General features: G+C 45.6%; 1 protein-coding gene across 8 annotated transcripts in view; it reads left to right on the top strand.

Moving 5' to 3' along the window:
- FRY (FRY microtubule binding protein) overlaps nucleotides 1-24,625 on the top strand; it is a 294,523-nt gene that overhangs the window by 170,652 nt on the left and 99,246 nt on the right. For all 8 annotated transcript variants that reach the window (XM_040426147.1, XM_040426153.1, XM_040426148.1 and 5 more), the window contains exons 19-26: nucleotides 1,924-2,106; nucleotides 3,189-3,275; nucleotides 6,736-6,995; nucleotides 19,184-19,373; nucleotides 19,923-20,047; nucleotides 21,902-21,959; nucleotides 23,243-23,334; nucleotides 23,420-23,592. In XM_040426147.1, coding sequence (XP_040282081.1) covers nucleotides 1,924-2,106; nucleotides 3,189-3,275; nucleotides 6,736-6,995; nucleotides 19,184-19,373; nucleotides 19,923-20,047; nucleotides 21,902-21,959; nucleotides 23,243-23,334; nucleotides 23,420-23,592 — 1,168 coding nt within the window. The remainder of the gene's footprint in view (nucleotides 1-1,923; nucleotides 2,107-3,188; nucleotides 3,276-6,735; nucleotides 6,996-19,183; nucleotides 19,374-19,922; nucleotides 20,048-21,901; nucleotides 21,960-23,242; nucleotides 23,335-23,419; nucleotides 23,593-24,625) is intronic.

Genomic DNA, 24,625 nt, shown 5'->3' with positions numbered 1-24,625 from the left:
GTGATTATGAAATGAAATGACTTGATAAATATAAAGTGATAATGCTGGAAAGTGTGCTGTTAAAGGGACACTTCTGTAAGCTGTATTTTTTAAACTCCGTATTCATAGAAAACAATTTTAAGAATGTGTTTTTCTTCTTCTTTTTGGCAGTAATATACTAGTGAAAATTATATACAAAATATCCTTCTGTAGCAGTCAGCACAGAGAGAGAAAATGTCTAGACAGATAGGGGACTCACTGTTAGTTTACTGCTGCTGTGAGGGTATGATGTTATCTGATAGTATAATAGTAGGTGTAGAATTGGGATAACAGTATGACCACTGTATTGTTCCCTTGATAGGCCTAGATAAAGATGCCGCCATTGTACTTATCATTGCCATGTGGGATGCTCTAATGGAGTCACTCATCCCCGTCCCTCGTTGGCCTCAGTGATGGTCTGACAGAGAAGGTCAAGCGAGGCTGTTTGCAGTGCTGAAAGTCCACACAAATAGAAAGTTAAAGAGCCAGTACAGGAAGTAGAAGACATGTAATGACTTCAAAAAATTATATCCAGAAAACCATCCACCTGTCTTTTTGTGGAAAAAAAAATGATATTGAAAATTCACATATAGGCTGTTGCTATGTGAGGAGAAAAAATATGGCTCTGTCCCATTAAAGGGCATCTGTCAGCAGAGTCAACCCTGTTAAGCCAACCATAATGCCTGGTAGGGCTGACCCACATTGCCCATCTTGCTGCTTTTGGGAGAAATATATGTTTTTAGAGGGGTTGGTTCATCTCACACATTGATGGCATGTCACCAGGATGCCATCTCTGGGTCCTGCTCCTATCTCCAATACGGGGCCACTAAAGTGAAGCTCTACATTCATCTCTGTAAGAGTTCTGAAAATAGCCAAGTGAGCATACTCGCCTATTTTCAGATGTCCATAGCTTTGAATGGTGAGCGCAACGCCTGAATGCTATCACCACTCCATTCACCGCTATGGGACTGCCGGAAATAGCCTTCAACTATTTTTTCAGACCTGCCATAGCAATGAATGGATAGTGGCCGAGTGTGCGCAGCTGCTCTCTTTTTACTTTGGTGGCCCCGTTCTGGACATAGGAGATTTGCTATCAATGTCCGAGATGATACAACCCTTTTGAGTGCACCAAGGGCGGGCCATCACCAATCGGTGCTCCTAAGTTCCTTCTCTCTGATTACCTGGACACTCAACCCACCACCTGGATTCTTGACCCTGTCAATGAAGTGAAAGGGGGGAGGGGGTATCCTAGGAAGTAGAGCGGAGGAGCTTAGGTGTACTGGGTGGCTAGGGACTGCCCTCTGCGCGCTTAAGCCCAAACTTGAATATTTTTAAAAACGCTTATTTCTCCTAAACACATCAACAGATCGGGGGAATCAGATGGGTCAGCCCTGCCATGCATTACGGTTGGTTTAATAGGGTTGATCCTGCTCACAGATGACAGAAAACCTTTTTTTTTTTTATGTGTCTCTTAGCTTTTGCTCCATGTGCAGGGCCACCTCTCCATCCACCTCTTGAGTGTCTTTTCTCAGAAATATGTTTATTACTATCTCAGAAACTATCATTTTAATGTTTTTGTTTTAACATGGTACCCTACGTGTTTTGGCTCACAGGGTTTTCAATAAGAGTTACATGGGTGCAGGTCCAGCAGCTTGGACCCCCATCTGTGACCTGTAGGATTGCCACCCAATGATGGTCTTACTGGAGAGTCATGATGGAGGTTCTGTATGACCAGCAGTTGCAGAGAATGGGGCCTACGCATGGTCCTTGTAGGGGAGTCCTCTGCTGGCTGTGTCCTCTCCTGTATGATTGTAGTTATAGTTCACTGCAGTTTTAGGAGACCATTATCTGCCCATTTGTGTTTTGGCTCTTCTTTAATGATTCCCATGTGTTTCTTTCACCCAGCTAATTCCTAATGGCTCCAGTCACAGGATACAGTCTGAACGGGGACCTTACTCCAATGTATTGCATGCGGTGGAAGGATTTGCACTATTGTTACTTTGCAGTTTTCAGCTGGCTACTCGGAAAATGGCTGTGTTAATTCTCAAAGAAGTCCGAGCACTATTTACTGCACTGGGGCAAGCTGAGGTATGAGTTGTGCCGTGTGTATGTACTGGTGGTGTGTCGTTGTGTCGTTGGAATGCCTTTTATCTTTAATATGGTTTTCTGAGAATATGTATAAACTATTACGGGAAGGAGCCTGGCCTGCATCGCCTCCCTAAAGATTCATAGTTACCTGCTCCCTGCCGCTCTGGTCCTGCGCTCCTGGGTCAAGGCCATGGTCACTGACTTCATTGGTGACATGTCACTGGGGGACGTGTCACTACTGAAGCCATTCATAGGCTGCAGCGGTGAATCCAGGCCCCCGACCAGAAGAAAACCCCTCTAAGGGTCCATTCACACGTCCGTAATTTGGGTCTCTATTCGTTCCACAATTTGCGGACCCATTCACTTTCAATGGGGCTGGAACGGATGCGAATCCGCATTTCCGGGATCCGCATTTTTGGGATCCGCAATTCCGTTCCTGAATAAAATAGAACATGTCCTATTCTTGTCCGCAATTGCGGACCAGAAAAGGCATTTTCTATTATAGTGTCTGTGATGTGCGGATCGCACATTGCAGGTGTCCATGTTTTTCGGATCCGCAATTTGCGGTTCCGCAAAACCCTTACAGACGTGTGAATGGACCCTAAAGGAGATGTACAAGCAGTTTATATTGCAGGGGTCAGACATCAGGCACCCCCAACAATCAGCTGTTTGAAGAGGAGGCGGCGCTCCATGCGAGCGTTGCTTCCCCCTCATTACACTGCTGGTCATCTCCCTTGGAGCGGCGGCGTAGTGTAATTACAAGTACTCGCTCCATTCAAGTGAAAAGACAGAGTACTTTTAAATACACTGCTCTTCCGCGACGATAGGCAATGTAATAAACAGGAAGCAGCTCTCGCATGGAGCACCGCCTCCTCTTCAAACAGCTGAATCCTAGGGGTGCCGACCAGATGTTGGTGACCTATCCTGAGGATACGTAGTCAGTATAAAACCCCTGTATAACCCCTTTAGGACACATCCTATTTAACACAGAGGCTGATATTCAACACAGCATCAAATGAATGACGTTGACTTTATATCACTCAGATGGATGTAAGATGTTAACCTACTTTTATTGGTTATAGGAAGATGACAAGCCAATGATTGATGTACTGGATCAGCTCAGTCCTTCTATACTTGAAAGCTTTCTACATGTTGCAGTGTCCGATTCTGTAAGTCATTTTTATATCCTTGGTCATGGGAGCACAATTTATGCCATTCTATTAAAAAATAAAAGGACTAATTTAAAAAGAATCAGGCTTCTGGTCAGGGGTGTACGCAAATCTCATTTGCCCCCATGGCAGAATGTAGTATCAGCCCATTCTCTGATATCCAAAACGCAACTTCCCAGATTTCTAATGAATATTTTTTTATTTATTTAGTGGAACAACGAATGAAACAACAAAAAAAAAGTTGAACAGGTGCTTCATAAATACGGAGTTCATTCTGACCACCATTTTTCTCAATGTATTTAAAGGGTTTTTCCGGGATTTTGATACTGATGACCCATCTTCAGGATAGGTCATCAGTAGAGATGAGCGAATTATTGAAAAGTTCTCCGAATTTTACAAAGAAATTAGCTTTGTGACGAATTACTTTGTCACGAAGCGCATTTATTTGTAAGTAGTGGGTGCAATAACAGGGAGGTGCCATAACGCTGCCCCCGTCATTGTACCCCTTAGATGCCGCGTTCATACATGATCGCAGCATCTCTAGTCATCAGTATCTGATCGGTGAGGGTCTGACACCTGGGACCCCCGCCAATCAGCTGTTCGAGAAGGCACCGGTGCTTCTGGGAGCTCTGCGGCCTTCTCTATATTTTTCCTAGGCCAGTGACGTCATGTTCATAATTCACGTGGCCTAAGAGCAGCTCAGCCCCATTCAAGTGTATGGGCTGAGCTGCAGTACCAAGCATAGGTGCTATACAATATATGACCCTGTGCTTGGTGATCTGCAAAAAAAAGGCAGTGCCACTACCTTCTCAAAACAGCTCATCAGCGGGGGTCCTGGGTGTCAGAGCCCCACCGATCAGATACTGATGACCTATTCTGAGGATAGATGCAAAAAGTAGTGTAGAGGCAGCACTATACGGTATTCGGATAATGCGTCTATATCAATGCAGCAGCCTAGCCATAGGCCCTTGATCCATCAGGCCATGAAATACACATATAGAAAAGAAGATGGCTTCGGCAGCATTCCGCAATATCAAAACGATCCTTTATTCGTACCTCCAGACACGATTTGCAACGTTTCGACTGTACACCAGTCTTTGTCAAGGCTTGACAAAGACTGGTGTACAGTCGAAACGTTGCCAATTGTGTCTGGAGGTACGAATAAAGGATCGTTTTGATATTGCGGAATGCTGCCGAAGCCATCTTCTTTTCTATATGTCTATTCTGAGGATAGGTCATTAGTATGAAAATCTCATAAAACCCTTTCAAATCAGACAACTGGCATAAATACATAAATTAATGATAATTCTCCTGTTTCCCTTCACATGGCATGTTATAAAACTGGATGTTTCCAGCCACCACTAGGGGGAGCTAAGTACATAGGAATGTATACAATTACCATTGAACTCAATAGAAGCTATAAATCTCTTTGCACGAAGCTTCCCCTAGTGGTAGCCGCTGGAAAATGCAGTGAATCAATGTCAGCATCAGAAGCAGTCCAGGCTCAGCCACTCTTCCCCCAGGCAATCCTTTTCATTGCCTACACCTGCGTTTTGATGTCTGTATCATAACTTTGTGTAGGAGATGTATATTTTTCAAGGTTAATATAAACTTTGATTTTGTTGCTTGCAATTAGGAAAGCTTTTCTGAGAAAAGACTTTCCTGAGGACACATGATCCGATCCCATTCTCAGTACAAAATATAGTATGTCATACAGCTGCGTGGAGCCGCATTGTGTCTTGGACCTAATAATAATAAAGGGGTCATCCAGAAAATTATAATGACCTATCCTCCGGATAGGTCATCATTATCACATCAGTGGGGGTCCAAGTCCCGGCACTGCTCAGCTGTTTCAGGGAGTCACTGCACTCACCCGAGCTATGGTGAGCCATACAGGCTCCTGGCAGCTTTCCAAGGACAATGTCATACATTGTATAGTGGCAGTGCTTGGTATTGCAACTAGACCACATTGACTTGAATGGGGCTAAGCTGCAAATAGACCACATGACCGATGTACAGTGATGTCACTGGCCTAGGAAGTGGATGCGGCACTCAAGGCCTCTTCTAACAGCTGATCGGCCGGAGTCCTGGTGTCACAACCCCACAGATCTGATACTGATGACCTATCCTGAGGATAAGTCATAAATATATTTTCCTGTTTAACCGCTTTAACCTTGACACACACAGTACACGTTTCATGATATCTATGTATACTACCAGTCTGATAAGTCTATGAATGTGCAGCTAAAGGTCCCCATACAAAATACATTATTGTCAGCTGAACCCACCAACTATCTAACTGGTATGAGGTCCTCCCAACTCTTCTGGCAGATGAAGTCAGGGGAAAAAAAGTCCAAGCAAGTTGAATTTCGGCACCTTATCCTTTTGTTCTGGCAGGAAATAGACCACCACCAGAGGTGGTATTGCTCATGAAACGCATGCGTGGACAAACCAAGCATGCATACAGATGTAGTAGCGTTAACACTCATGCTTTGAGACGTCTTATCTAAACTAAATGCGTTAAGCAAACACCTTAAATGGCTTTTGTCTCAAGATAACGTGATGAGTTAAGAAATTTGAGTTAAGAGCTTGAGTGCTAACCCTGCAACATCTGTATGTATGGGGGATATTGGAGGATGGGTGTAGCATAATTGGCTTTAGGTCATCAGCTGTTGAAGGTGTATGAGCCTCTTTAGGAGGAATCTGTGGATCCTCGCTTCCTCTTCCAACTCCAAGCAATGGCCCAGATTTACGAATGTATCTGTGCCTAAAATATGCCTAAAAATTGTGCAAATTGGCGCAGTTTGGTGCAACTAGTTTTTTAAAAAAAAAATTCTAACTTGCTTGAAAAGGGTTGGGGCTTGGACACAGATGGGGCTTCATGGGAAAGGGGCATGTGCCAAAATTGCTCCACAATTCTGTATCAAAGTAAGCCAACCAGAGAAAAGTATCTGTCCCTGCACCACATGTATCATCCAGCCTGAACCCCTGTGATAACTCTGGTGCAGGTCTAGACCGCCGGTCTGTTTACGCCATCAACAGGGTTTTTAAATCTGGGCCACTGTTCTTTCTATGCATATGGTTTACTTCAAATATGTGTGTTGTAAAAGACCTGGAGGAACTTTTCTGCTGTCGAGATTTACAGAGGGAACATTTATACTCGTCTCAACTGCTTATTTATAAATCACTCCAATGTGACTCCATGGTCACAGGAGCAGAACATAATGTCATGGCTTTTGCTTATGCCCCTCTAGGCCCTACAGTCTTTGTTCAACTCAGAATTGGGAAGGGGTGTGTTAGAAAGCTGGACCTTGCCCTGTTTCCACCTCTATTCCCCCATGTAGATATATTATAGAACCACCCAAAATAACAATAAAAGTATTGTGCGCACATTTTACTGATTAAATTGTTGTCTAATGTTTTAACCAATAATTGGATTCAATGTTTGCTTTGTTCCCAGGCCGCCGTGCCATTTTCTCACAATGTGGACCTGCAGTGGCTGGTGGAGTGGAATGCTGTCCTTGTCAATAGCCATTACGACGTAAAAAGCCCTTCTCATGTGTGGATATTTGCACAATCTGTAAAAGACCCATGGGTTCTCTGCCTCTTCACATTTCTTAGGCAAGAAAACCTCCCAAAACATTGTCCTACAGCCCTCAGCTATGCGTGGCCCTATGCCTTCACAAGACTGCAACTGCTTATGCCATTGGTGGACCCTAAGTAAGTAGGACACGTTGCTATCTCTCTTATTTAAACTTATCAAGGCCATGAAGGTAATGGACGCAGTTACTAAAAATGAGATTAATATGGCAATAAGAGTGTACTACCTTAGTCATCCATAGAGACAAGCATTGTAGCTGTATGCTAACTTTTTGCAGATGCAAGCTTTCAAAACAGCTTGTAACTCTTAAGAGAAAAGCAGTCTCAAAAACGTTTGTCTTAGGGTACTTTCACACTAGCGTTTTTCTTTTCCGGCATACAGTTCCGTCCTAGGGGCTCTATACCGGAAAATAACTGATCAGCTTTATCCCCATACATTCTGAATGGAGAGTGATCTGTTCAGGATGCATCAGGATGTCTTCAGTTCAGTCTTTTTGACTGATCAGGACAGAGATAAAACCGCAGCATGCTACGGTTTTATCTCCGGCCCAAAAAAGACGGAAGACTTGCCTGAATGCCGGATCCGGCATTTTTTTCAATAGGAATGTATTAGTGCCGCATCCGGCATTTAAAATACCAGAATGCTGGATCCGTCCTTCCAGACCGAAAGAAATGTGAGAAAAATAAATTCCAGATCCGTTTTTCCGGATGACACCGGATAGACGGATCCGGCATTTCAATGCATTTGTAAGACTGATCAGGATCCTGATCAGTCTTACAAATGCCATCAGTTGGCATATGTTTTGCCGGAACTGCCTGCCGGATCACTCTGCCGCAAGTGTGAAAGTAGCCTTAGTTTTGCCAAAAAAGTACGACTACATTTTTTTGGCATTAAGAGGGCCCTATTAGACCACATGATTTTCAGGCCAATTATCGGGAACAAGCATCCATAGGAACACATTCCCGATAATCGGCCTGTATAATCGAGCAGCCAGTCAACCGATAAATGGGCAAGTGCTTGTTTGTCAGTTGATGGGCATCATTCATCAGGATGAAAGATGTACGATTAGGGATGAGCGAAGTTCGGTGTACAAGGTTCGGGTTATCTAAGAATTCTGGTCTTATGGTCTGTGGTAGTGGAATCCATAACGGAATTCTTAGATAACCCAAACCTTATACGTCGAACTTGAAAACAGAAGTTTGCTCAACACTATTACGATTATAGTCAGCACATCTCCCTGTGTAATTAGAGATGTGCTGCCGATAATGAGGAGAACATAATGAGGGAGGACGACCATGGTAACAATCCTTCCTCCCACATTCATTTTGCATTAGCCTGTGTAATGAACCAGTGGAAACGAGCTTCGGTAGATGTGTTATCATCCACTGGTGCTTGTGCTGCCCGAATATCTGGCAGTGTAATAAGGCCCTTAGTCAGACTGGTTGATAAGGACTTACTATATTTGTGTATCCCTTATAACCCCCTTGTCTCAGTCCACAGCTTACAGCTGGACTAGCAGAGTACCGATAACAGAAAAGTGAAACAAATAGACTCAAACCATGGCCACCTCCTTAGTAATCAGATTTTATAAGAAATATATCAGGAATTAGAATTTTTTAAAATGAAAAATAAAATCTTTCTTGACCGGGCAGTAGCTGTAGAGCTGCAGAGGTGGTAGACTCACCTGGGCTCTGAGGGGGGCCCATGGGCTCCTCTTCCACATAAGAAGACACCACTACTTTGGTAGATGAGGGCCCAGATTTCACAATAGGTTTATGGTCATAGTTACAGGGCTGCAGAAGTAGAATACTCACTTGGATGCATTACAGATTTTGTAATAACTATAGGGCTGCAGAGGTAGCGTTTGTGCCAGGGCCTGGAGGGGCACCCAAGGGCTGGTACTTCCATATAGGGAGCTAACAATTTATTAAGTGGTGCATGGAAGATGGAGAATCTGTCACAGATTTTGCAATTGCATCAGAAGCTTCAAGCTTTGCCTCTTTGTTAATGAGTAGACAAAAAAAATTGGGGCCTTTTATGATACTGGGTCCCAATAATATTCGAATACTAAAACAACACAAGCGTTTTACCTGTGTATTTTCTCAATATATAGTTAAAGGGGTTGTCAAATGAAAAATAATCTCCCTTTTTCAAACCTGGATCTGAATACTTTTGTTGTTGCATTTAATTAAACATTTAGCATAGCCACTGATTTATTCAATACAATGTATCTCTATAGCATCACCTGTTCTTTTCCTGATTGTCTCTGTCCACCTTGCTGAGGTGGACGCACCTGCTTGTCTCCACCATTCTACTGCCACCAGCCATATCCAATTTTAGAAGCTGTGACAGTTACAGGAGAAAGTATACGCCCCCTGAGCTGCAGGAGAAAGTATACGCCCCCTGAGCTGCAGGAGAAAGTATACGCCCCCTGAGCTGCAGGAGAAAGTATACGCCCCCTGAGCTGCAGGAGAAAGTATACGCCCCCTGAGCTGCAGGAGAAAGTATACGCCCCCTGAGCTGCAGGAGAAAGTATACGCCCCCTGAGCTGCAGGAGAAAGTATACGCCCCCTGAGCTGCAGGAGAAAGTATACGCCCCCTGAGCTGCAGGAGAAAGTATACGCCCCCTGAGCTGCAGGAGAAAGTATACGCCCCCTGAGCTGCAGGAGAAAGTATACGCCCCCTGAGCTGCAGGAGAAAGTATACGCCCCCTGAGCTGCAGGAGAAAGTATACGCCCCCTGAGCTGCAGGAGAAAGTATACGCCCCCTGAGCTGCAGGAGAAAGTATACGCCCGCTGAGCTGCAGGAGAAAGTATACGCCCCCTGAGCTGCAGGAGAAAGTATACGCCCCCTGAGCTGCAGGAGAAAGTATACGCCCCCTGAGCTGCAGGAGAAAGTATACGCCCGCTGAGCTGCAGGAGAAAGTATACGCCCCCTGAGCTGCAGGAGAAAGTATACGCCCCCTGAGCTGCAGGAGAAAGTATACGCCCCCTGAGCTGCAGGAGAAAGTATACGCCCCCTGAGCTGCAGGAGAAAGTATACGCCCCCTGAGCTGCAGGAGAAAGTATACGCCCCCTGAGCTGCAGGAGAAAGTATACGCCCCCTGAGCTGCAGGAGAAAGTATACGCCCCCTGAGCTGCAGGAGAAAGTATACGCCCCCTGAGCTGCAGGAGAAAGTATACGCCCCCTGAGCTGCAGGAGAAAGTATGCGCCCCCTGAGCTGCAGGAGAAAGTATGCGCCCCCTGAGCTGCCGGAGAAAGTATACGCCCCCTGAGCTGCAGGAGAAAGTATACGCCCGCTGAGCTGCAGGAGAAAGTATACGCCCCCTGAGCTGCAGGAGAAAGTATACGCCCCCTGAGCTGCAGGAGAAAGTATACGCCCCCTGAGCTGCAGGAGAAAGTATACGCCCGCTGAGCTGCAGGAGAAAGTATACGCCCCCTGAGCTGCAGGAGAAAGTATACGCCCCCTGAGCTGCAGGAGAAAGTATACGCCCCCTGAGCTGCAGGAGAAAGTATACGCCCCCTGAGCTGCAGGAGAAAGTATACGCCCCCTGAGCTGCAGGAGAAAGTATACGCCCCCTGAGCTGCAGGAGAAAGTATACGCCCCCTGAGCTGCAGGAGAAAGTATACGCCCCCTGAGCTGCAGGAGAAAGTATACGCCCCCTGAGCTGCAGGAGAAAGTATACGCCCCCTGAGCTGCAGGAGAAAGTATACACCCCCTGAGCTGCAGGAGAAAGTATACACCCCCTGAGCTACCCACCTGAAATAAAGTTAGCAGATCAATTGGAACAATGAATGGTGGAAGCCTTGAATCCATGTTAGGTACAGGGCTGGTTCTAGCTTTGTAAGAAAGAGGTTGTCATGAACTATATGATCTCTGGTTTTCATTTTTTACATTAATCCTGCGATAACCCCTTTAATTATAATTGCACCATTTCCAGAATAATACAATACCAGAATAGTTAAACCATTTCATTGTATTATTACAAAGATAATGTCCTTTGTTAGGTCTCATTAAGCAGATTTGTCTTTATTTATAGCTCTGTTCAAGAACTGGTTGTTCTTGAGATCCTCATTAAAAACTGCAAACCCGCTGTGAAATGTAATAATTGTTATAGCAGTGTGGAGGCACACTGCTGAGTTAAGAGCAGTCTGCAGAGAAAGCCTCTATTATGCTGTACATGGTATATACCTCGTCCAAAATCAGAAGAGAAGACAATCCCTTTAACAGGAATTGGTGTCATTTTGAGCAAATGTAGGCTTTTTTATATGAAAATAATAAATTATTAGATTATTACTGTACGGACCTCACTCCGGTTCCATGCAGAGTCATACTGGTCCACTAGACTACCAGAGGATCCTTTGGTGACCAAGGATCTGACATAATATGCTCCACATGTCCAGTCTAAGACAACCCCTTTTGTGGTTGACATTACAGGCAATCACTTGCGACCAGGCTCGGACTGGCTCACCGGGAAGCCGGTGAAATGCCCGGTGGGCCCCTTGCCTGTCTGCTTATACTGCAGCCAGAGCCACCAGCAGGGGCAGGGGAGTTACTATACTTTCAGTTTCAGGCGCCTGGCTGTTATCAGGGGCTGGACTGCAGCACTGGCACACATATCATTTTACTTTGGTGAAAGGGACAGCACAATGCTTTGCAGCGCTTGTCCCTTTCTCCAAAGTAAACTTCACCGACCCGACATGAGCAGACAGCTCCCCCCCTCCTCTCTGCAGTGTGAGATTCCATCCTGTGTGAGGAGGGGGCGGAGCCAGAGGAGCCGACAGCCGAGGCAGGCAGCAGCAGGAGATGGAGACGCTGCTCTCTCTGAGTCACTCTGCCTACCTCCAGTATAAAGTTCTCTTCTCTCACTGGTCCCACTACTCCACACAGCAGCACTGGGGTAAGTTACTGTGGGAGGGAAGTGGGAAGAGAGTCCTGAAGCTGCTGCCCCTGCACATCTTGTGTCCCTGTTGTTCCAGCCTCTCACAGACCTTTCCCACCAACTATCTCACCTATACTTTATACAGGGCAAGAAGTCATGTCTCCCAGTGTCCCCCTCTTCCCTCTCATCAGTGGCATTTCACACTTTCCCAGCCCCTCACCCCCACATAATATGTAATGTCACATAATATGTAATGTCTCTGGAGCACACAATCCATGGGGCCCCGGTGTAAAACTGAACCATGGGGCCCCCTTCCCGTCGCCGCCCCCCCCCCCCCAACCTCCCTCCACCAGCAGCAGAGTTAGGCTCCATTTACACGTCCGCAAAATGGGTCCGCATCCTTTCCGCAATTTTGCGGAATAGGTGCGGACCCATTCATTCTCTATGGGGACGGAATGGATGCGGACAGCACACAGTGTGCTGTCTGCAGCCGCAATTGCGGAGTGCGGCCCTGATTTTGGGTCCGCAGCTCCACAAGAAGATAGAGCATGTCCTATTCTTGTCCGCAGCTTGCGGACAAGAATAGGCATTTCTATGGGGGCGCCGGGCTGGTGTGTTGCGGATTCGGGTCCGCAACACACCACAGACGTGTGAATGCAGCCTTAGGCTACTTTCACACCTGCGTTAGGTGCGGATCCGTCTGGTATCTGCACAGACGGATCCGCACCGATAATGCAAATGCTTGTATCCGTTCAGAACGGATCCGTTTGCATTACCATGAACAAAAAAAAAAAGATAATGCAAACGGATCCATTTTGACTTACACTGAAAGTCAATGGGAGGCGGATCCGTTTTCAATTGCACCATATTGTGTCAGTGAAAACGGATCCGTCCTCATTGACTTACATTGTAAGTCAGGACGGATCCGTTTGGCTCCGCATCGCCAGGCGGACACCAAAACAAATCTGCACAGACGGATCTGCACCTATAATGCAAATGCATGTATCCGTTCAGAACAGATCCGTTTGGCTGCAAGCAGCGTTTTGGTGTCCGCCTCCAGAGCGGAATAGAGGCTGAACGGAGGCAAACTGATGCATTCTGAGCGGATCCGCATCCATTCAGAATGCATTGGGGCTGAACTGATCCGTTTTGGGTCGCTTGTGAGAGCCCTGAAACGGATCTCACAGGCGGACCCAGAAACACCAGTGTGACAGTAGCCTAACTCTGCTATATTTCTGTAGCCTGCAACCTCTGACTGCCCAGTTGGGCTGAAACTACTACACCCAATATGTTCTGGCAGCAATAGTAAATGGATATTGATGCAATTCTGAGCTACTATATAATATTATATAGACTAGTAGCTCAGAATTGCACCAATATCCATTTACTATTACTGCCAGAACATGCTGGGTGTAGTAGTTTCAGCCCAACTGGGCAGTCAGAGGTTGCAGGCTACAGAAATATAGCAGAGCTAGTTATAAAGCCAGCCCCTCTCAGCCCCCATCAGACCCTACTCTGAGTGTACTCTGAACTCACTCACCATAAATGAGGTGAGCAATTATGAAGACCTTTTTTTTTTTTTTTTTTACAAATCTTATCTTCACTTCCGAACCGGCACCGGCTTCTTCACGCTCTCCGGTGCCTTCTTCCTGCTGCGTCTCGGCGTTGTTGTGCGCCTGCGCAGCCTAGGGAAACGTTGTGTCCGGTGCGGCCGCCCAACAGGAAATGACTAGGCACGCCGCACCTGCACGGGGAGGAGAATCAGGGGGAGGAGACTCTCACTCAAGGAGGGTAGGGCTGGCCTGGCCTGGCACTGCAGCGCAGAAACGCAACACTGGGCGGCGGGCCCCGGGTCGGCCGCCCGGGTTAAGGCTGTTTCACACGAGCGAGTCCATTGCGGGAATCACGCTCCGTGTGTGAGTGTGATCCTCCGCTCTGGACTTGCAGGAGCGCACGGCATTATCATGGTTTATAATACTATGTGTCTCTGCATGGCCTTTTTTCCACAGAATCATACTGACCGCTTTATGTCACTATGAGCAGAGCGGAGGTTCACACTCACACACGGAGCGTGATTCCCGCAATCGACTCGCTCGTGTGAAACAGCCTTTATACAGGCAGGCACAGCACTACTGCAGGGCGGGGCCAGGGGTCCACAGGCGGCCGGGCCCCCTGGAGTGCCGGGCCCAGCCGCGACCCCTGTATGTACGCCCCTGCTCTGGAGGTTATCTCAGTACTGGAGCGATATAAGAGGAGCAGCTGATATCAGTCACATAGGATGTAATGTCTCTGAAGGTTATATCAGCGTTGGAGCGTTATAAGAGGAGCGGCTGATATCAGTCACATATGATGTAATGTCTCTGGAGGTTACCGTATTTTTCGCCCTATAAAACGCACTTTTTTCCCCCAAAAAATGGGAAAATGCCCCTGCGTCTTATGGGGTGAATGCTGACATTTTTACAGGCTGCGATGTATACGAGAGCGGGGAGGGACTGGGTGCAGTCACTGTACTCCGGCCCCGCCGCTCCGGTGCTGCAATATTCAAATATAAAATGTCTCATTCAATTAAAAGTGATTAAACATGCCCCCCCCCCCCACTTTTAATATTACCATACACCCTAACAGCAGCATAACTCCCCGATGTCACGTGCCTGCGCCGCCTACTTTATGAATCAAGCAGGCGGCGCAGGCACGTGACGTCAGTGAGTGACGCGCTGACCGCCCGGCCTGCCTGCGTTGTACAGAAGCTGTTAGGGTGTACAGTAATATTAGGAGTGAGGGGGCATGTGTAATAACTTTTAATTCAATCAGACATTTTATATTTGTATACTGGAGCGGTGGGGGGGGGATCTGTGGATGACAGTTTTATGAGGGACATCTGTGGGTGGCACTGTTAAGGGGTGGGGGGGTCTGTGGATGGCACTGTTATGGGGTGGGGGGTCTGTGATGGCACATATATAACAGTGCCACCCACAGGTCCCCCTCCATAACTGTGCCACCCGCAGATCCCCCTCCATAACTGTGCCACCCGCAGATCCCCCTCCATAACAGTGCCACCCGCAGATCCCCCTCCATAACAGTGCCACCCGCAGATCCCCCTCCATAACAGTGCCACCCACAGATCCCCCTCCATAACAGTGCCACCCGCAGATCCCCCTCCATAACAGTGCCATCCACAGATCCCCCTCTCCATAACAGTGTCCGTCATAGATCCCCCTCCATAACAGTGCGTCATCCACAGATCCCCCCATAACAGTGCCACCCGCAGATCCCCCTCCATAACAGTGCCACCCGCAGATCCCCCTCCATAACAGTGCCATCCGCAGATCCCCCTCAATAACAGTGCCATCCACAGATCCCCCTCCATAACAGTGCCACCCACAGATCCCGCTCCATAACAGTGCCACCCGCAGATCCCCCTCCATAACAGTGCCACCCGCAGATCCCCCTCCATAACAGTGCCACCCACAGATCCCCCTCCATAACAGTGCCACCCACAGATCCCCCTCCATAACAGTGCCATCCACAGATCCCCCTCCATAACAGTGCCATCCACAGATCCCCCTCCATAACAGTGCCATCCACAGATCCCCCTCCACAACAGTGCCATCCCACAGATCCCCCTCCACAACAGTGCCATCCACAGATCCCCCTCCACAACAGTGCCATCCACAGATCCCCCTCCACAACAGTGCCATCCACAGATCCCCCTCCATAACAGTGCCATCCACAGATCCCCCTCCATAACAGTGCCATCCACAGATCCCCCTCCATAACAGTGCCACCCACAGATCCCGCTCCATAACAGTGCCACCCGCAGATCCCGCTCCATAACAGTGCCACCCGCAGATCCCCCTCCATAACAGTGCCACCCGCAGATCCCCCTCCATAACAGTGCCACCCACAGATCCCCCTCCATAACAGTGCCACCCACAGATCCCCCTCCATAACAGTGCCATCCACAGATCCCCCTCCATAACAGTGCCATCCACAGATCCCCCTCCATAACAGTGCCATCCACAGATCCCCCTCCACAACAGTGCCATCCCACAGATCCCCCTCCACAACAGTGCCATCCACAGATCCCCCTCCATAACAGTGCCATCCACAGATCCCCCTCCATAACAGTGCCATCCACAGATCCCCCTCCATAACAGTGCCATCCACAGATCCCCCTCCACAACAGTGCCATCCCACAGATCCCCCTCCACAACAGTGCCATCCACAGATCCCCCTCCATAACAGTGCCATCCACAGATCCCCCTCCATAACAGTGCCATCCACAGATCCCCCTCCATAACAGTGCCATCCACAGATCCCCCTCCATAACAGTGCCATCCACAGATCCCCCCCCATAACAGTGCCATCCACAGATCCCCCTCCATAACAGTGCCATCCACAGATCCCCCTCCATAACAGTGCCATCCACAGATCCCCCTCCATAACAGTGCCATCCACAGATCCCCCTCCATAACAGTGCCATCCACAGATCCACCTCCATAACAGTGCCATCCACAGATACCCCCCAATAACAGTGTCCGTCACAGATACCCCCATAACAGTGCGTCATCCACAGATCCCCCCCATAACAGTGCGTCATCCACAGATCCCCCCCATAACAGTGCGTCATCCACAGATCCCCCCCATAACAGTGCGTCATCCACAGATCCCCCATAAGGCCTCATGCACACGACCGTTGTTGTGTTCCGTTCCGCAAAATGGGGTTCCATTGTTCCGTGATCCGTTTCCGTTTTTGTTTCCGTGTGTCTTCATTTATTTTTGGAGGATCACCAGACATGAAGGAAAGTAAAAAAAAAATCTAAGTCAAGTTTGCCATGCAAATGATAGGGAAAAAACTGACGCGGACACGGATGACAATCTTGTGTGCCTCCGCGTTTTTTCACGGTCCCATTGACTTGAATGGATCCGCAAACCGTTTTCCGTGGAAAAAATAGGACAGGTTATATTTTTTTGACGGACTGGAACCAGGGATCACGGACGCGGATGACAAACGGTGCATTAGCCGAGTTTTCAACAAACCCATTGAAAGTCAATGGGTCCGCAGAAAATCACGAAAACGGAACAACGGACATGGAATAAAACAGTCGTGTGCATGAGGCCTAACAGTGCGTCATCCACAGATCCCCCATAACAGTGCGCCATCCCCAGATCCCCCCCCCATAACAGTGCCATCCCCAGATCCCCCCCCATAACAGTGTCCTTCACAGATCCCCCCCATAACAGTGTCCTTCACAGATCCCCAGTAATAGTGCCATCCACAGACCACCATTAGTTCCAAACCCACCAAAAGCACACCTTTTGGTTAAAAATATTTTTTTTTCTTATTTTCCTCCCCAAAAACCCCGGTGCATCTTATAGGGCGAAAAATACGGTATATCAGTACTAGAGTGTTATAAGAGGAGCGGCTGATATCAGTCACATGTGATGTAATGTCTCTGGAGGTTATATCAGTGCTGGAGCGTTATAAGAGGAGCGGCTGATATCAGTCACATAGGATGTATTGTCTCTGGAGGTTATATCAGTACTAGAGCGTTATAAGAGGAGCGGCTGATATCAGTCACATGTGATGTAATGTCTCTGGAGGTTATATCAGTGCTGGAACGTTATAAGAGGAGCGGCTGATATCAGTCACATGTGATGTAATGTCTCTGGAGGTTATAGCAGTACTAGAGCGTTATAAGAGGAGCGGCTGATATCAGTCACATGTGATGTAATGTCTCTGGAGGTTATATCAGTGCTGGAGCGTTATAAGAGGAGCGGCTGATATCAGTCACATGTGATGTAATGTCTCTGGAGGTTATAGCAGTACTAGAGCGTTATAAGAGGAGCGGCTGATATCAGTCACATGTGATGTAATGTCTCTGGAGGTTATATCAGTGCTGGAGCGTTATAAGAGGAGCGGCTGATATCAGTCACATGTGATGTAATGTCTCTGGAGGTTATATCAGCGCTGGAGCGTTATAAGAGGAGCGGCTGATATCAGTCACATGTGATGTAATGTCTCTGGAGGTTATATCAGTACTAGAGCGTTATAAGAGGAGCGGCTGATATCAGTCACATGTGATGTAATGTCTCTGGAGGTTATATCAGTGCTGGAGCGTTATAAGAGGAGCGGCTGATATCAGTCACATGTGATGTAATGTCTCTGGAGGTTATATCAGTGCTGGAACGTTATAAGAGGAGCGGCTGATATCAGTCACATATGACTGTGGATAGGTCATCAGTATCTGATTGGTGGGGGTCTGATATCCATCGGCCGGCGCATTCCATTCCTGGTATGGCATCACAGTAATTAATGCGCATGCGCCGGCTAACGGACTCAGTGCGCAGGATCTCGTCGAAAGAAGAAGTAAGAAGATGGGCGGGCAGAGGGAAAGACTGGGCGGAGGGAAGCGATGATAAGGCAGAGCTGCCTGGGCACCTACGAGGTTGACGCGGCCCCTGGGCACTTGCGAGCCCTCATTTGCACATCCTACTAAGATGATTTTTGCCAGTTTTATAAGTCCACGATTGCTTATAAAGGTAACGTTTTTATCAACTGTAATGCTGCTAGAAAGCTATGGGAAGGGTTAAAAAGGTGAAACTGTGATGACAGACTCCCTTTAAAGAGAAACTATTTGATATAGTGCAGTGCACAATACTGTTCTGTTTAGCATACTGTTACTGTATTGTGTGCTAAAATGCATACATTCATGTGTGCGAGACTGAAAAATGAACAAGTTATATCTCCAGCTCTAGGGTGGGCCCCCAAAATCAATTCCACTGGTGGGCCCTAGGCACCCCAGTCCGACACTGCTTGCGACAATAGTCTATATGTTATGGGATTATTCTAAAGCTATTAGACCATATTGATGATATCTCACATGAGCAATGATCACCGCATAGTTGTGAACCATTGGCATGCTCTGGAGGACATTGAGGCCTTACAATTGTTTCCACCAGTGGGCTCATAGTACTCAAGTCTAATACCGATTTCATAGGTGAACATTTTGTTGTCTTTACTTCCCTTTGAAGTTCTAGTTGAAATACTACACGTCTGGCTTTCCTGGTTGTAGGACAAGTCTTTCAGCATGACTTAATGACCTAGTTGGTTGACTTCTAGCAGTCAGTTGGATTTTTTGGGACAAATGACTTTCACTTCCTCCTGTAAAAACTGATTCTAAGATCTTGGATTAATATATTACTAGAGAATCAAGAATGTAGAAACTTATTGCCGAAAACTATTTCAAAGTAATAGTGGTGGAGTTGCCTGATCAGTTTCTGGAGCTCCTGACATTTCCCTTGTACTAATTTTAGTAATAAATTTACTAAAGCAGCACCCACTAGTTTGGTTCTTTGAGGTTTATCTTATATCTATTAGATTCTGTATCTCTAAATAATCTGTCTTTTTTTTCTTCTTACAGTAGTCCAATTAATGCAAAGAAGACCAGTACAGCTAGCAGTGGGGACAATTATGTTACACTATGGAGGAACTATCTCATTCTTTGTTTTGGAGTGGCGCGACCAAGTATTATGAGTCCTGGTCACTTGCGCGCATCTACCCCCGAGATCATGGCAACAACTCCTGATGGCTCAATCAGCTACGATAACAAGGTGCCAAAAACATACAATTTAGTTGCCTTGTATAAGATTGGGGTTTACTATCCTTCTATAGAAGTCATTTACTAGAGGTAAAAGAAACAAAATTAAACGGCTTATCTATTGATGGGTTTGGAACCTTTTCCAGCAAACTGTCCTCTTTCAGTATTTTAGTTGTGAGTTCAGCCTTAAATGGGTACTCCCACCATAGACTTTAATGGCTTATCCACGGATAAGATGTGGATCCCACCTCTAGCACCCAGATCCATTTCCAGACTAAGTATCTCCTGGCCCTCTTGGTGAGACAGTTTGGTGGAGGGTAGGTTGAAACCAGCCACTTGGGGGACACAGATTTTGTCACTGATTCTCATGTGTATGAAAGAGCTTGATCTCAAGAAATGGCTATACTAAAGATAAAATGCAATAGAACATGGAAGCTGGCACAGAGACTTGTAAAAGTTTACACCTTAAAAATATGTCTGTGTTTCCTTGGGGTGGAGTACTGTACCAGTATTGTACACAGACTGGTCTGACATTAAATTATGGGGCTTTTTTGTTTCCTAGATTATTGGAACGCCTTCAGTTAGTGTCCTCCTCAAACAACTAGTTCCTTTGATGAGACTGGAGAGTATAGAAATCACAGAGTCCCTTGTGCTGGGTTTTGGGAGAACAAACGCATTGATCTTCAGGTATGAAAGATGGTTGGCCGTTACACAGTATATTTTCGCTAGTACATCTTGGCCTTATGCCTATTTCTTTTAGCATGCAGTTGATATACCTTAGGCCTCATCGCCTCAAGCGATGTGCTTTGAGCAAGTTTGGTGGCACATGGAGTCTCCATGGATCCTTCCTATGGGGCTGTAGGGACTCCTTTTGCTGCTGTATGGTGCTTCAGTACAGCATGCAGTGAGCATGAGGCCTTATGTCCACAAATTCCCATGGTTCACAAATCCAGGGCCTGGATGTTATAATTAGAGATGGGCAAAGTTTTGAAAAATTCGATTTGGCTGCTTCGCCTAACTTCAACAAGAAATTCGATTCGTTACTAATTACTTTGTCACAAATCGCTTTCCTTTGTATGGAATGGGTGCAATGACTGGGAACGGTGATCGCTCGCCTCTCCCCCGGCATTTAACCCCCTAAGATGCCACGTTCAATGCTGATCGCGGCATCTGTGATTCACATTATGCCGTTCAGGGTTTAATCAGGGGTAAAAACAAAAAAAATGATACTCGCCTCATCCATTTGCTTGCAGAGAGGCTGTTCGCTCCTGTCTTTATTGAAAAAAATCTGCCAAAGGACCTGCAGTGAGCGTGATGTCTATTGTTGAGCGAATCGAGCTCCTGATCGGAGATCTGAAGTCGATTCGTTAAAACACTTTGGTTTTAATGCTGTCTCCATACAGCATTAAAATGTATTGCCTCCGTGTAGGCAAAAAATTAGTTTCAGGCAAAGTCACGCGAAACTTCGGTGAGTGAATTCGGTACCAAACCCGGTTTCAGATTCCTAATTTTAAATGTTTTTAAAGATGCAGAAATGAATACCGAATTAATTCACCGAAGTCTCGCTCAACTTCGGGTGAAACGAAGTTTGGCTCCACAAAGCGAATACATTTTAATACTGTACAGAGACCGCATTAAAATTGAGGTTTTTGCATGAACTGACTTCGGATCGATGATCCGAAGCTCAATTTGCTCAAGTCTCAAGATGATGTGGTGAGCTCATCACACTTGCAGCAGGTCCTTTGGCAGGTTTTCTTCAATCAAGATAGGAGCGGACGGCCTCTCTGCAATCAAGTGGATAAGGTGAGTATAATTTATTTTTTATTTTCTGCCACCATTTTAGGAAAAATTTATTAGTTACCACGAAGCTCGAGGAAATTCGACTTTGTGGTGAATCAAATTTTTCCTGAAATTCAGATTGAAATCCACTTCTGATACTTTGATTCGCTCAACAATAGTTATAATCCTTCATTTATGAGTTTAGCTTTGGATTTCTGCTACATAATCTAATATTATGGGAGGGTCATAGCTGTGAAACAGAACGACCTTGACTGCCTGACACAGCATCCGAGTAGATGCTAATTAGACACACTAATTAGAGAAAAATAATGGTCATTCCCTTGCAAATGTTATGAATTCCCTGCTTTGTTTCTGGCTATTTTCTACCATTGGCCAAAGCTACTTATTTGTGCTGCCTTGCGATATTGCACGGCCAAATTTCTGTCATATCCAAGGCCAAAAATAACCACTGACCAATGATATAAAAACATAGTTGAAATGCGCAAAGCTTAGACAGAAATGTGAAGCATAGTAATAAATAATATTTTTCAGCCATTTATTTAAAGGGGTTATAAAGAATAAAAAAAATAAAAAATGCAGCTGCATTTTTCTAAAAAACGCACCACACTTATTACTGCACTCAGCTCCATTATTGTGAATGGAATTGACCTGCCATACACATATAACCAGTTGACAGGTGTGGTGCAGCTATTTTGAATCCAGTTTTTAAAATGAATTGCCTGTGCTGTGTTTTACCTGCAGGGAGTTGGTAGAAGAACTTCACCCACTAATGAAAGAAGCCTTGGAACGGAGACCGGAGGTTAGTCTAGAAACAATGCCATAATAATCATTTGCACTGTAAATAAAACTCTTTAAAGTCTATGGACATCTTTGAGATCGAAAAAGATGATTTAAAAAAAAATGATCTTTAATCCTTATTTTCGGAGCCCTTGATATTTAGTTTGCACCTAGCTCCTAATTTCAGACGTTTCTCAATTGGCCATGTCCCTCCCAGTAATACATGCTGTATGTGTGTCTAGGATGCTGCTGTCTTCACCCTTCCCCCTTATCTACGGCCTGTGCGAGTTTCTCTTCTTGGATTCACTTCCCTCTCTCCACTCTCTGATCTGCAGTGTACAACATCCTCCCCCTCCCTGCTGCTATTTCCAACACTAAGAAAAAGGAGGGGGGGGGGAGACAGGCATCAGAAAAAGACCGTTCGCAGATTTATCAACCTAACAAAGTCCAAAAGGACTATGTTTTGGTCTCTGTTGGGGAAATAGAACCTTATGGATACATTTGGGGTATATTCTGGGAGTTTATTATGGGCTCTTAACATGAAATGAACAGATCCTAACCACAGTGTTTTTTTCTACCAGGAATCTGAGATATAGTGAGATGTTTGGTAGAATCCACTTTTTGTAGCTCTGGTTTAGCTGTCCTTTGAAACTAGTCCCCAACTGTGCACAAAACCAAAAGTATATCCTATCTATATTTGCTGAGAATATAGGGACAGTCTAGAAGTTAAATGAGAAGAGCACACCATAGAAAACTTTTTGCTTTTTGAAATACTGGTCACACCCCATAACTCCCAACATTAAAAAAGTGCCGCTTGTCCCCATAAACACTGCCAGCCTGAGTGCCCCCACATAGTGCCAGATTGGCAAAAACTTTCACATTTTCGGGGAGTCTACTGTACAATCTAGTAGGGTAGTTAAACTGCTACTGACAGGAAGTCCCAAAAATATCTGTCACCAGGACTATTACTGTGTCTCACCTATGCCCAGGGTCTATATGAAATTAGCAGTTATTTGAAAATACCACCATGAAGTCTATGAATAGGATACAAGTAAATAGTTAATCTCTGAAGTAGGGCTGATCATTGGACTAATGTAAGTGATATTGGTGCTAGCACACTGACTTTTGGGGTCTGTAGCCCACCCGAGCCCAAAAATCCCTATATCATTATTCTACACCAACATCTAGAGGTGACAAATTGGCATTAGAGCCTCGTCAATAAAAAGCCTATAACAATGAACATCTATAAACCAGTGCGCGCAAGCGTTTTGCATATATTAAGAGGTTACCATTTCTCAATTGCAGAACAAGAAACGTAGAGAGCGACGAGACCTACTGAGGTTGCAGCTTTTAAGGATATTTGAGTTATTGGCTGATGCTGGCGTTATAAGTGACAAGTAAGTTGTGTGGTCGTTATCATAAATTTATTGGAAGTCTTTTCTACCATTTTACCGTAATGTTTTTCTTGTTCTTTTCTTGAAGCACTAATGGTGCCTTAGAAAGAGACACCTTAGCTCTTGGGGCATTGTTCTTGGAGTACGTGGACCTTACACGGATGCTTCTGGAAGCTGAAAATGATAAGGAAGTTGAAATTCTTAAAGACATTAGAGCTCACTTCAGTGCCATGATAGCCAATCTGATCCAGTGTGTGCCAGGTACAGCTGTGGTTTGGAGGGTAGTGCTGTTTATGGAGGATTTCATTTAACCCATAACAGGTTCTCTGTTTGGCAAAGCTCTTTTCCATTTGTCACGATTTGATTTAACAAGGATCTGTCACCTCTCCTGACATGTCTGTTTTAGTAACTAATTGCATTAACCATTTATTATCAATTCTAGATCGTCTTTTCATGCATCTCTAGGTTGTGCCATTTCTCTCATTCCTTCTAGAAGTTTATGAATGAATTGCTAGAAGTCTGCAATAAATGGGTGTTACCAGTTGGGAGTGTGTCCTTGCATAGTCTGACACAATCCAATCAATGCTGCCAGTATCAGGGGTACACCTCCCACTGGTAACGCCCAGTTGGATCTTTATTGCATACTGCAGGTAATTCATTCACACATGTCGAATAGGAATAATAAAGGTTTGGCACAATTTAGACTTATATGAAAAAATGCTCCAGAATTGTTATTAAATGGGAATGCAAATAGTTACTAAAACAGACATGTCAGGAGAGAGGACAGGTCCTCTTTAAAGGGAAAGTCCATCTTCACTTCCATTTTGATATAGTTCCAATGCATCTAAAATAAAAACTGACTGTGCATCTAGCAGTATTAAAAATGGATTATGAGTTTTTGTCCTGTTTCTGTACAAACCCATGTGTCTCCATGATAATAGACTACAATCAAACCCTCTTTAGTTTGTTCCTGCAGTCTACTTCCTTCTTAAACACAAAGTATCACTCTAGGATCAGACTGCACAGGGTTTATTTGTAGTCTGTTACCATGGAGACACTTAGGTCTGTATATGATCTGTAAATTCAAAATGATAGATTTAATTAAAATGATTTGGAGTGTCTAGTTTTTTAATTTTAGATGCATTGGAACAACAAGAAAATGTTTTGCCCTCCCCATAATAAGAGACCTGAATATGTAACTGTATGTTGTAATGTATATTACTGTAAATAATTAGACATTGCGTCATACTTGTGGATATTTAATCTCCTAGCCAAAACTGTGTTTTTTATTTTA

Source organism: Bufo bufo, chromosome 3 (assembly GCF_905171765.1).
Source record: "Bufo bufo chromosome 3, aBufBuf1.1, whole genome shotgun sequence".
Taxonomy (NCBI): domain Eukaryota; kingdom Metazoa; phylum Chordata; class Amphibia; order Anura; family Bufonidae; genus Bufo; species Bufo bufo.
This window is presented reverse-complemented; position numbering and strand designations above follow the sequence as displayed.